Raw genomic sequence first — 12,700 nt, 5'->3', positions numbered from 1 at the left:
TTATTACAATTTAAAATAGCTGTTTTTTGTGTGAATATATTATAAAAAGTAATTTATTCCTGTGACGCAAAGCTGAATTTTCAGCATCATCACAACATCCAGTCTTTAGTGTCACACTATAGAAACAGTTCTTTTAAATTGTAATAATATTTCACAACTTGTTTTTTTTTGATTTTTTGAATTTTTGATCAAATAAATGCAGCATTTTTGAAAATAAGAGACTTGCTTTGAAATTCATTTTAATCACATTATGGTACAAACTTCATCATCATCAGCAACTAAAGGCTTGTTCTCAAAAGATCATGTTTCATTACTGTAATTGCACAACACGGACACTAACATCCCACGAAGACGCCCACAGCCTCAACACACACGAAACTCGACGAGATAATCAGCACTCGCCGACTGATCTAAAGAAAATGACTGACAGCAAAGTTTAAGCAGAAAGACCCCGGCTGACAGCATCAGCGTTCAGATCATCCGTGTCCACATAAACACACACACTTTCTGTATGACCGTGTTATTCTTCAGCGCATGAATCATCCACACACAACAATGTGGCAAACACACTCATTTCAAACGGCGCCAGAGGAAAGGAGCAGACGCGCACGGCACGCGCAGGGTTCGCGCTCCACTGGATTCCTGAAATCAATCGCCGCTCTGAATGAACACGGGCGGCCGATGAGCGATAAGGTCGCCATGGAAACGGTCTCGGCGCAGCATCTTCAGACGTGCGCCAGCGTTAACCTCTTAAGTGGCAACGGCACGCGCGGCATCAAAACACACACGTCAACTTGATCACAGCCTCAACGCCCTCCCATGCATAAACAGATGGATGAAAACAGGCTGAAGACATCATGGGAGCGCAATGATGCAAACGAGGAGCTGCAAGGTGAATTCTGGGAAATGTGTGCTGGTTAATGAGACGTGTTAAAAGAATGCTGCAAGAATCACAATTTAAAAACACATTTGTGCCAAGGTCACAGAGGTTCTGCTCATTAAAAATGGAGATAGCACACTCTTCCTCTAGAAACAATTAATTATTGATTAGATCAACAAGAGCGTCTCGCCCCCTCCTTTGGTCCATCTCTGCAGGTAAAAACAATTCAATCAACCAACACTGGACCAATTAACACGTAACTGACGTGTGCACTCACTGACCACAGACCACCATTAAAGAAACAATTCAAATCACCTTCAGGCTATACAAGATGTAGACGAGTTTGTTTCTTCATCAGATTTGTAGAAACACAACATTACATCACTTGCTCACCAATGGATCCTTTTCAGTGAATGGGTGCTGTCAGAATGAGAGTCCAAACAACTGATAAAGACATCACAACAATCCACACCACTCCAGTCCATCAGTTAACGTCATGTGAAGCCAAAAGATCTTGTTTGCAAGAAACAAATCCATCACTAAGACATTTTTAACTTAAAACTGTTAAATATGAATCTGTAATCCATAATAATAATGCTTTCTCTGGTGAAAAAGCCCATTTTTTATTTCTCTCATCAAAATCCATGTTTGTTTTGGACTGTTTTGGCTTTTAAGCGGTGTTTGATCTGTGCAGATTTCTCTAAGGATTCAGACAACTTTTTCCATTGGAGGAGGAGTTATTGTAGATTATAGCAGAAAGCAATTGTTTAGAGTTGGAAACTTCTTAATGACAGATTTGTTTCTTACAAACATGCAGCTTTTGGCTTCACAAGACATTAACTGAGGGACTGGAGTGCTGTGCATTACTTGTGGATTGTTGTGATGTTTTTATAATCTGTTTGGACTCTCATTCTGATGGCACCCATTCACTGCAGGCCATCCATTGCTGAGCCAGTGATGAAATGCTAAACTTGTAAATGTAAAGGCCAATCTCTCAATGGATTAACTTGTCCTTGTTTCTATAAATACAACCATTTTTTTCAGTGAAACAACTGTCATTTCAAATCTGATGGTAAATAATGTACAAAAAATACGAGCAACAATAAAAATGAGAATTTTTTTAAAGCATGTACTAGTGCTAACAGATTTCTCTGTCATTAGCATGCATATGAGAGCAAAAATAGGAAAAAAATAAAAAATAAAAAAGCCATTACTCAGAAACCAAAGCAGCACAAAGAAAAGGGTCTTTAAATTTTTATTTGGCTGATCTCTGCAGTGCATCTGAATTTGCCTGCAACAACCTCAATAATTAATCTTTTTCTCTTCCACTGACGTTACCAGCCTTCTCCAACCAATCCTTTAATTAAAAACACTTCGAATGGCGACTAACGCGAAACAACCTCCATTACGGTTCCTCTGAGTTGTGTCACATAAGTGTGGGAGGGCTGCGATTCTTTTCTCTCCCTCAATCAAGCCAAATTTAACCAAGACTGTTTTCACAAAGGATAAAAAATGCCTTCACTGGAGAAGTTTTCCATTTTGGACACCTGTTACCAATGCATTACGCACGTTTAGATGAAAACACTCACGCATGCAAGGTCTTGATTTGATCCTAATATGCGACACCTGCCTCTCCAATACGTGTCTAACCATTACGCACTGGTTTAGATGCACGCAAGAGCACTTAGTAACACTCATTATTTGTAAGTTTTAACCACTTGAAACTGTTTGAGGAGACTCTCTCCTCTCTGTACTAACACATCTCCAGGACGTTTAGTGGTATGCATGTGAATTTAAACACAAAACAGACTTTTCCTCATGCATGCACGAGTTTTGGATGCGTAACCGTGCGCAACCGTTTGGCGACTCCGCGCTGCGCTCTTACCCGGGCGGCTCTGGATGAGTACGGGTCCTCGAACAGGTTCCAGATGACCGGCTGCCACTTCCTCCACCTGCTGACGGTACCGTCCGGCGACACCACGTCCTCGATGCCCAGCCGCTTGCCGTACTCGTCGTCGTCGTCGTTATCCACGTTCATCTCGAACACCTCCAGCGCTTCCTCGGCATCCCGGTGCTGTCGGTAGGTCATCCAGCAGCACGGCTCCACGTCCGTCTCATCGATGCCCCAGAAGGACAGCTCCTCCTCGAACAGCGGTCCGCACACGTCCGCCGGGCAGTGCAGCTTCCCGGTCCGGTAGTAGTTCAGCACGTAGGCGAAGACGCCCGGGTGCCGGTCGAAGAAGTACTCGTTGCTGCGCGCGTTGTACTCGATGAAGCCCGGGACTTGTTGCAGCTGGTCCAAAACCGACTCGAGGTCCGACTCGGAAGCGAGAAGGGCCAGACGCGTGCCCGGCAAGGTCTTCAGCGTGGTCCGGTAGGTTTCGTGCCTCGTGCCCCCGACGTTGAGGATTACCCTCTCGTGCTCGTCGAACTTGCCCATCTCTCAGAGTGAGACATGACGCGAGGGGAGTAACGTTACTCTACGGTGCTGCTGTGGCGAAGCTGGAGTACTCCAATAGTTCACGAACAGCCTCATTGAAGTGAAGTGTGGAACGAACGCTTCGCTTTATCCGCGGCACGCAAGACAAACCGAGCGCGCGGACAGGTGAAAGACAAGGCGCGAAAGCAGCAGCTCTTCCTTCTATCGATCCATCATCACCTGCGGCTCGCGCTCCAGAGCAACAAGCGAGCTCTCGCTTTCTCTCTCTCTCCCTCTCTTACTCACTCACTCACTCAAGGACACACCCTTTCTCATCACTAGCATTCGACATTAATATATTCATATAAATATGATGTCATATGATGATCGGGTCACAAAAGCTGGATCGACTTCATTTTTACCACATTTATTTCCACAGACAGATTTATTTAAATAAAATTCATGTTATGAAATGTATTCATTTATTATTAACAAAGCCATACTTTATATAATGAATTCCGTAATAAAGTACTTTTTGGGGATTGGTCGGAACAATATTTTTGAAGAATATCTCTAGTGGAACAATCCCAGTCCCCAGTTCGTATTGTAGGCTCATTCACAAAATATTTCCTACATCTGTGTTAATTCATGACTAAAATTAGCCTAAGGAGCAGGTTGTCATACATTGCACACAGCGTTAAAATAAAGAATTTTAAATATCACATTAGTGATGAATCATTTTTAAATTAAGTGTTAATGATTAACTGATGATATATGATTGTTTATCCTTTAAAATCACTTATATCCACCTTTTTTCATAAGAAGGGGCATGGCCATTTGTAAATATTATGGGTCTGGCTTCTGGTCTCATCCGCATCCAGCTATTTTTCGCTGTACAAAATAGCTTGTTTTGCTGCTTGATATTGCAAATTATTGTGTCTTACCATATTATTTTAATGTATTACCTTAAATATGAGCACAGTGGTTTGTAGTGCAAACACTTTTACCATTTACTGTAGGTTGTTATTCTTCTCATTATTTCTCTATAGCGGATAATAAACCAGAAGTCTCACCCATAGGCTTAACTCCGCGATGAAGAAAAAGGTGGATAGGACTCAAAATAGGTTTTTTTCCTATATTGTGAACATACTTCTTGTGGATTAAAGAAAACTGACAGCATAAGACAAAATCTAGGAAAACAAACAGATAATGTATTAATTAATAATCATTCTTTCTTATTTAGCTAGTGATCATTTGTATTGAAAATATGTGTGCCTAATTATAGTTCAGATACTGTAAATACTCTTATTATGGTCATAATTACCCAAACTAATCATAGCAAATTACGATATACAGTAATTAATCTGAGACGTGAAAAAAATAGCTAATTAGTGATGTCTGTATAAAGAACGACGACGCTGTTCTACTGACCTATATGTGTCTAGAAATCTGTACCAGCAGTCAATATTTGTGACCCTGGACCACAAAACCAGTCCTAAGTCACTGGGGTATATTTGTAGCAATAGCCAAAAATACACTGTATGGGTCAAAATTATAGATTTTTCTTTTATGCCAAAATCATTAGGAAATCAAGTAAAGATCATGTTCCATGAAGATATTTTGTAATTTTCCTACTGTAAATATATCACAACTTAATTTTTGATTAGTAATATGCTTTGCAAAGAACTTAATCTGGAAAACTTTAAAGGCGATTTTCTCAATATTTTGATTTTTTTGCACCCTCAGATTCCACATACTGAAATAGCTGCATTTCGGCCAAATATTGTTCTATCCTAACAAACCATACATTGATGGAAAGCTTATTTATTCAACTTTCAAATGATGTATAAAGCTCAATTTAGAAAAATTGACACTTATGACTGGTTTTGTGATCCAGGGTCACATATATTCATTCATTCATAGCTTATTAAATGTAAACGTAAATGTCTAAACCGAATTCACAACCACACTGCAAAATAGGTCATATTTTACCCAAGCGATAAGGAAATCGTGGCATGAAAAAATTTTGCAAAATTGGCAATTGAGCTGTTGATTCCAATAAACGATTCTAACGAACCGGTTCTTTTTAGTGAATCAAATACATGCAACCAGTACGGGTATTGTCAAGAACAAATAACTATTTTGAGCGACTCCTATTAATGAGTCGTTTCAAAAGATTCACAAACTCAGTTCGCTCAAGCTACAGTTTGAATCACTCTAATGATTCCTTCACTGAATGAACCTTTTTTACAGTCTATGAAATGAACTCGCTGAATCAATTAAAGCGATTACCGGGTTAACATCACGCTACGCACCGTGATGGAACATTTTAAGAAATATATGAATAAAATACATACCTGACAAAAAGAGAATAATCTTCATGTAAGGAAAAAACGAATCCCCAACCTATTTATTCAACAAGTAGCAGTATCCACCTGTTATGCTGCTTAATATCTGATGAACAAAGTAACTGCGATAAGGAAATCGTGGCAAGAAAAACGCAATTGAACTGTTGATTCAAACAAATGATTCTAATGAACCGGTTCTTTTTAGTGAATCAAATACATGCAACCAGCACGGGTACAGCAACGAACAAATGACTATTTTACGCGACTCCTTAATGAGTCATTCAAAAAGATTCACGAAGATTCAGTTCGTTCGAGCTACAGTTTGAATCACTCTAATGAATCTTTCACTGAATGAACTCGCTGAATCAATCAAAGCGATCACCGGATTAACATCAAGCTACGCTCCGTGATGATGGAATATTTTAATATTTTAATAAAATACATACCTGACAAAGAGAGAATTATTTTCATGTAAGGAAAAACGAATCCCCAACCTATTTATTCAACAGGTAACGCAGTTTCCACGTTGATGCCGTCATTTGTAACGTGAATTTGCGAGATTTCCGGTGTTATTAGCTTTAAATTATTTTTATCTGAACAAAACATTTTGTTATGCTGTTTGCCATTGCAAATGGGTATTTTCTATCAATTATATTTTATTTAATTATAAACGTAATTATAAACAATCTTCTTCTATTTACCAGATAATCAACCAGAAGTCTCACACATACTTTCGGGTTGCTAAATAAGGTGGATAAAAACGATAGTGTATGGGCAAAGATATAATCAAAGTAAGTAATACTGCAAAGTAGAAATATCCATTTAAGGGTGGATGGTGTTTTTAAACTGTGGAAAACAGGGTTTGGTTTATCTGGGGCAGAGAGCGAATCACTGCTGGACTGAACTTAAAGGAGTGATTCATCATGTCTGACTCACATGAGCTCATTACAGTATCCAGGGGTCTTTCCCACAAAAACAGAAACCAGCCACTGATTCGCTCACAAACGGGTGCTGTAGCCTAGCAGTTAAAGACCTGAAAGGTTGTAGGATCAAATCCCAAAGGAAATGATTCATTAGTCTAATGATTCATGTTAAGTTTATACCTGAAGTCCCATTAGCTACATACACGTTACTTCTGGCTTCAAATCGCAGAGCTGTTTCCATCTTTTGCTTTCTGCGAATATATTCACACTGTATCAGAGCGAAAAAGATTCACCTGTGTTACAAACCCAAGTGCAAAAATAGCAGCACTGTCACATTCAGTGTTGCAGCTATGAAGATGAAGAAACACGTTTGCATGTCTAAAGACACATGCGGTGCACATGCGTTCCCACACGCCAGCATCTTAATCCTGTTTGCAAATACGAAATTAAAAATAGTAGCAAGACTGGGACTGACATTCATAATTCATAAAGCCACAGAGAGGCTGCTACAGCCACTAAAGTGACGAGTCTTAACGTTTTATCCCACATTTCTGTGCAACTTTCGAATATAACAAGTCCTAGACTTCATAGCTTGATGTGTTTTCAACCAGAGCTAAAATTACCGTATCGTGAGCTGCTTTGGCAACAGATAAATGTGGAAGTTTCCTCTGAGAATAGAACTAAAGCAAACACTTTCCCTATAGTCATGCATTTAGTGCATACATCTTGGAACTGGGTAGTGGTGTGGATTACTGTGACGTTTTTATCAGCTGTTTGGACTCTCATTCTGACGGCACCCATTGGTGAGCAACTGAAGCTACATTTCTCCAAATCCGTTCCCATGAAGAAACAAACTCATCTACAGCTTCGAGTTTCACTCTATAGTCTAAAAATGCAACACGGCAAAATGATACCAAAGCTTTTCTTTTCAGACGTCCATAAATACAGCATATTTTGGTCACTGATGCACCACACGGTTTTGGTGTTCAGAGAGTGCAGAGCTCACATATCCAAAACTGACCTTGATTCAGCTGTAGGTTAGTCATGTAATTCATCCTCCCACAACTGTCTGTGGTTATTTTAGGCTGGGTAGATCTCATTCAGATAGAGCACTGGATCTTAACTGCTGGGTCGCAGGTCCGTTCTGGATAGGAGGAAAAACAATGATCATTTTAGTATCTTTCAGTATTTTTATATTTCCATTTTAATTTGAGTCTTTTCTTTTTTTTTTTTTTTTGTTTTTTTAGAAGTTTATGTAATAAATTAATTCAGTTTTTATTTAATTTATAAATCTGGTTTTTAATTATTTTATTTTAGTACATCAAGTTAAGCTATAATAAAAATTAATTAATTAATTTATTTATTGTTTAATTTCAGGTCATGTTTATTTTTATATTCCCATTTTCCGTTTCGCTAAATGAATAAACGTAAATGTAGATGTAAATGTAATTGTAAATTTATTGGGTTTTACTTATTTTACATCAAGTTAAACTAAAGTAAAAATATTAATTAATGTATTAATTTATTTATTGTTTAATTTTAGTTTATGTTTATTTATTAAATAATTTATATTTATTTATTTATTTATTTATTCATTTGTTTATTTATTTGTAAGCCCAATTTTAAGTTGCTTTGGATAAAAGCGTCTGCTAAATAAGTAAATGTAAATTTATTTATTGATTAGTTTTGATTAAAATTAGTTTTTGTTTTTAAAATAAAAATAATTTTTAATTATTTTATTTTAGTTATTTTTATTTTAGTAGTAAGCTATTTTAGTAAACTAAAATAAAATTATTGACTAATTTATTCATTAATTTATTGTTTAATTTCAGTTCATATTTAATTTAATTTATTTTTATGTATTTATTTATGTATTTATTTATTAATTTTGATTAAAATCAGTTTGCATTTTTCCATTTTAATTGATTTTTTTTTCATTTTTTAGAAGCTTTTTAAATAAAATTATTTGTAATTTAATATATAAATCTGTTTTTTTAATTATTTTATTTTAGTTATTTTAGTACACCAAGTTAAACAAAAATAAATAAATTAATTAATTAATTAAATATTTAATTTTAGTTCATGTTTAATATATATATATATATTTATTTATGTATTAGTTTTGATTACAATCAGATTTAATTTGAGTTTTGTTTTTTTAAATAAATTAATTTTGTTTATATTTAATTTATACATCTGTTTTTATTATTTTATTTTATTATTTTAGTACATCAAATTAAACCAATTAAAATACTGATTAATTCATTGTTTAATTTCAGTTCATATTTAATTCATATTTATTTATTAGTTTTGATTAAAATCTGTTTTTGTTTTTCAGTTTTTGATGGGGTAATTTTGGTTTGTTTTTTGCTTTTTCATTTTTAGAAGCTTTTTTTTAAATGAATTAATTCAGTTTTTATTTAATTTAGAAATCTGTTTTGTATTATTTTATTTTAGTTATTTTAGTACATCATTTATTGTTTAATTTCAGTTCATGTTTATTTATTTATGACCTTAATTTTAGTTATCGTCTCTGGTCTGTTTTGACCACGGAGGATCACAAGTGAGGAATACCATGGTAAAGAACAGTGTTTACCTTGACACAATAAACAACATTGCTATAGTGTTTGGTCACCAGCATCGGTCTCCTGAAGCACAGACAGCAGAGATTCACCGAGAACTAACGTTAAATAATTCTAGCAGCAATCACATAATCACAAGACATCTTATAATGAAAAACCGTCTCGCGTCTCATTAAACCCCTGTCTGCTCATATTAATTAAAAGTCTATTCCCAGAAAGAGACAGACCCAGGTACGAGGGCAAATGTGGTTAGCACATCCCATTAGGTGTGTAAACGCACTTGATTAAAGCTGAACGCGGCTCTAATTGATGGGAGCAGATTATTCTGGGACGTCCGGCCCCAATGGACTCTGTCTGGAAGGTGAAATCTCACCGCTTCTGTCATTAATTCACATGAAATCCACATGCCATGTTAATGCTGCCAGTCAGACTCAAATATAAACAACATTAAATAAGTTATACATTACACAGTGCTCAGGGACTGAGATGTAACGTTACAGTAGGAAACGCACGACTGTGGTAAAAGATGAGGTAAACGATTTCACTCACTATACTGTAGCGTCCTCTGTTGGTGACAGGAGGAAAGTGCACTCTTCAGGATACTTGGTGACTAAGTTTGAGGTTGTAGTTATCGATTACCTAAGGAAAACGTGTTAGGAAATCCTTTCACAATACATTTGATACGTTTGAACGAATAAGCTAGTTTGCTAGACTCATTTTTATGCTAAAGTTAGTCATAGTTAGTATCTTGATTAGTTGACTAACACTTTTGATCATTCAAAATGCAAAGCAGACTAGACGTACAACTTATTTTGACCAAAAACCGCCCATTTCTGGTACAGAAGCCCTCTTTTTTTAACGTATGTAACGTTACGAGCGTCGCGCCCTTTTGCAATTTGAATTTCTCGGATTTCCGGTGTCATTCGCTACATTATTTTACCCTTCTTTTCATTTTCAGAAATTTTTTGTAAATAAATTAATTCAGTTTTTGTTTAAATTTATGAATCTGGTTTTTAATTATTTAGTGCATAATGTTAACTAAAATAAAAAATAGCAATTCAGTTTTTATTTAATTTATAAATATGTTTTTTTTTTTTAATTATTTTAGCACGTCAAGTTAACTAAAATAAAAATCTTAATTTGTATTTAAAATGCAAAGTAGACTAGACTTACAACTTATTTTGACCAAAAACCGCCCATTTCTGGGATATAAGCCCTCTTTTTTTAACGTATGTAACGTTACGAGCGTCGCGCCCTTTTGCAGTTTGAATTTCTCTGATTTCCGTGTCATTCGCTACGTTATTTTACCCTTCTTTTCATTTTCAGAAGTTTTTTTTTAAATAAATTAATTCAGTTTTTGTTTAATTTATGAATCTGTTTTTTAATTATTTAGTACATAATGTTAACTAAAATAAAAATAGCAATTCAGTTTTTATTTAATTTATAAATATGTTTTTTTTTTATTATTTTAGCACGTCAAGTTAACTAAAATAAAAATCTTAATTTGCATTTAAAATGCAAAGTAGACTAGACTTACAACTTATTTTGACCAAAACCCGCCCGTTTCTGGGATATAAGCCCTCTTTTTTTAACGTACGTAACGTTACGAGCGTCGCGCCCTTTTGCAACTTGCCTGACTTCCGGTGTCATTCGCTTCCAAGTTATTTTACCTGTACAAAATCCGCTAATTTGCTTTATGTTACAAACTGGTAGTTATATTTCAATTTATTGTCATAATCATAAACACACTGGTTTGTAGATCAAATAGTTTTGTTATTCTTATAATTATTTACCAATAGTGTCGAATGAACCGGAAGTCACACATTTAAATAATATTCGCGTTAATAAGGTAAATAGACTGTCTCAACAACACATATAACAGCTCAAACCACAATAATAGACTGGTGGTTTGTAATCTAATGCAAAATAACAAACTGCAATCAGAAAGTGCCTAAGGTTTCTCAGATTTGATGAGAAACGTAGCAAATCTAGTCTGAAATTGGTCTCCCTCTATATTGCTCGTTTTATCAAGTTGTAAACATGACTTTTGAACCCTGACTGCCAGATACTGCATAGAAACCAATCAAACTAGCCATTTGTATGTGCAGTATTCATCAGAGGATCAATAAACGGATAAATACTGTAAAGACTTAAATTCTATGAGGTTAGAAACAGCATTCAGAGGATTCATTTCCAGCTTTTTCTAGCTTTTCTTACCTGACACTAATGAGAAGATCTCAGCTGCTGTCCATGCATGCAACACCTCACCGTTTCTGACACCATCGTCTCTAAGCTCGAGAGACTTCTGAGGGTGAAGATCCCAGAAGATCAGACACAAATCACACTTTCATTTTACGTACAAAGTGCACTTCTTTTGGGTTTAATAACAACTGCACATCTTGTGTTCATGCATTGACCTGATTGGCTGAGTAGACATTTGCATTAAGAAGAGAAACAGGTGAGTCTAATAACATGGAAGATCCAAAACTGATACTGCGTGATAAAAATACAAGAACACAAACTGATCAGTTTGAGACTAACAACCTAGAAGTGTAATACAAAGTTTAATAATAAACACCACCGCAGAATGCGTTTTAAATTTAGAGTTTATTTAAGGCTTTCAACAGTTGTTCATAACAAATATATTGATCTAAACCACACCACATACAAGGTAAAAACAAATGAGCACAGTCTGATCACATGCCAATCACATCTCCAAATGCTAAATCACATCATTCAAAGGACATGCAACACAATGTGTTTCTAATAGGACCAGTTGCATGTTTTTAAAATGATGCCCAAAACACAGCATTGATTTAAGAATCAACACTACTTTGGAACATTCATATTTTTCCTTTAATATTCTCAAAATGACGAAAACGTATCATACGAGAGGTAAACTGTAACTTAAAAATGTGTTAACGTGAAACTTGAGATTTATAAAAACATTAAATCAAAAATCTGGCACAGACAGCAACAACGTGCATGAACATAATGATCACATTTGGTGTTTGGTATTTGATTCAAGCTCAAAAAAAGTTCAAAGCTAAAAACATCCCATCTGAGGTCCTCGCATCTGCAAAGCTTCTTAGCATATGATTGTCATACCAAAAACATGCAGCGGTGTAAAAAAACCTCCTCCGCAGGCCACGGCGAACATGCAAATGAAACAGGATCCACAAAACACTGCTAGCTGCCTTGAAGCCGTTCCTGTAGCCTCACCGAATCACAGATGAAAATGAAGCCGCTTCTGCAGGTGCATACTGACATACATGTGATTATGACCAACTCAAACTAAAAGAGATACAGAAAACACTTAAAAGTCAACATTCACATCCAGTTTCACTTCTATATGTCATTATTTGCTATTACTGATGTAACCTTCATTACTTAAAGCTATAGTGAACTATAGTAAAGCTGACTAAGAATTCCTAAAGTAACTAAATGGTGAATTAGCTATTTGTTGATATTACTTCCCCACCCACATGGCCTTGATAATGTCAGCGAACAGAAAAGTCATTTTACAAGTGTGGCAAGTTATTACATTT

General features: G+C 35.7%; 1 protein-coding gene across 2 annotated transcripts in view; it reads right to left on the bottom strand.

Annotated features, from left to right (window-relative positions):
* Positions 1–3,722, bottom strand: part of kcnc2 (potassium voltage-gated channel, Shaw-related subfamily, member 2) — a 44,744-nt gene extending 41,022 nt beyond the window's left edge. The window contains exon 1 of one of the 2 annotated variants that reach the window (XM_051108550.1): positions 2,766–3,722. In XM_051108550.1, coding sequence (XP_050964507.1) covers positions 2,766–3,320 — 555 coding nt within the window. In that variant the 5' untranslated portion in view covers positions 3,321–3,722. The remainder of the gene's footprint in view (positions 1–2,765) is intronic. The other variant, XM_051108549.1, reaches the window with a different exon arrangement.
* Between the last annotated feature and the right edge of the window lie 8,978 nt (positions 3,723–12,700).

The sequence above is a fragment of the Labeo rohita genome, chromosome 4 (assembly GCF_022985175.1).
Source record: "Labeo rohita strain BAU-BD-2019 chromosome 4, IGBB_LRoh.1.0, whole genome shotgun sequence".
NCBI classification, from domain to species: domain Eukaryota; kingdom Metazoa; phylum Chordata; class Actinopteri; order Cypriniformes; family Cyprinidae; genus Labeo; species Labeo rohita.
This window is presented reverse-complemented; position numbering and strand designations above follow the sequence as displayed.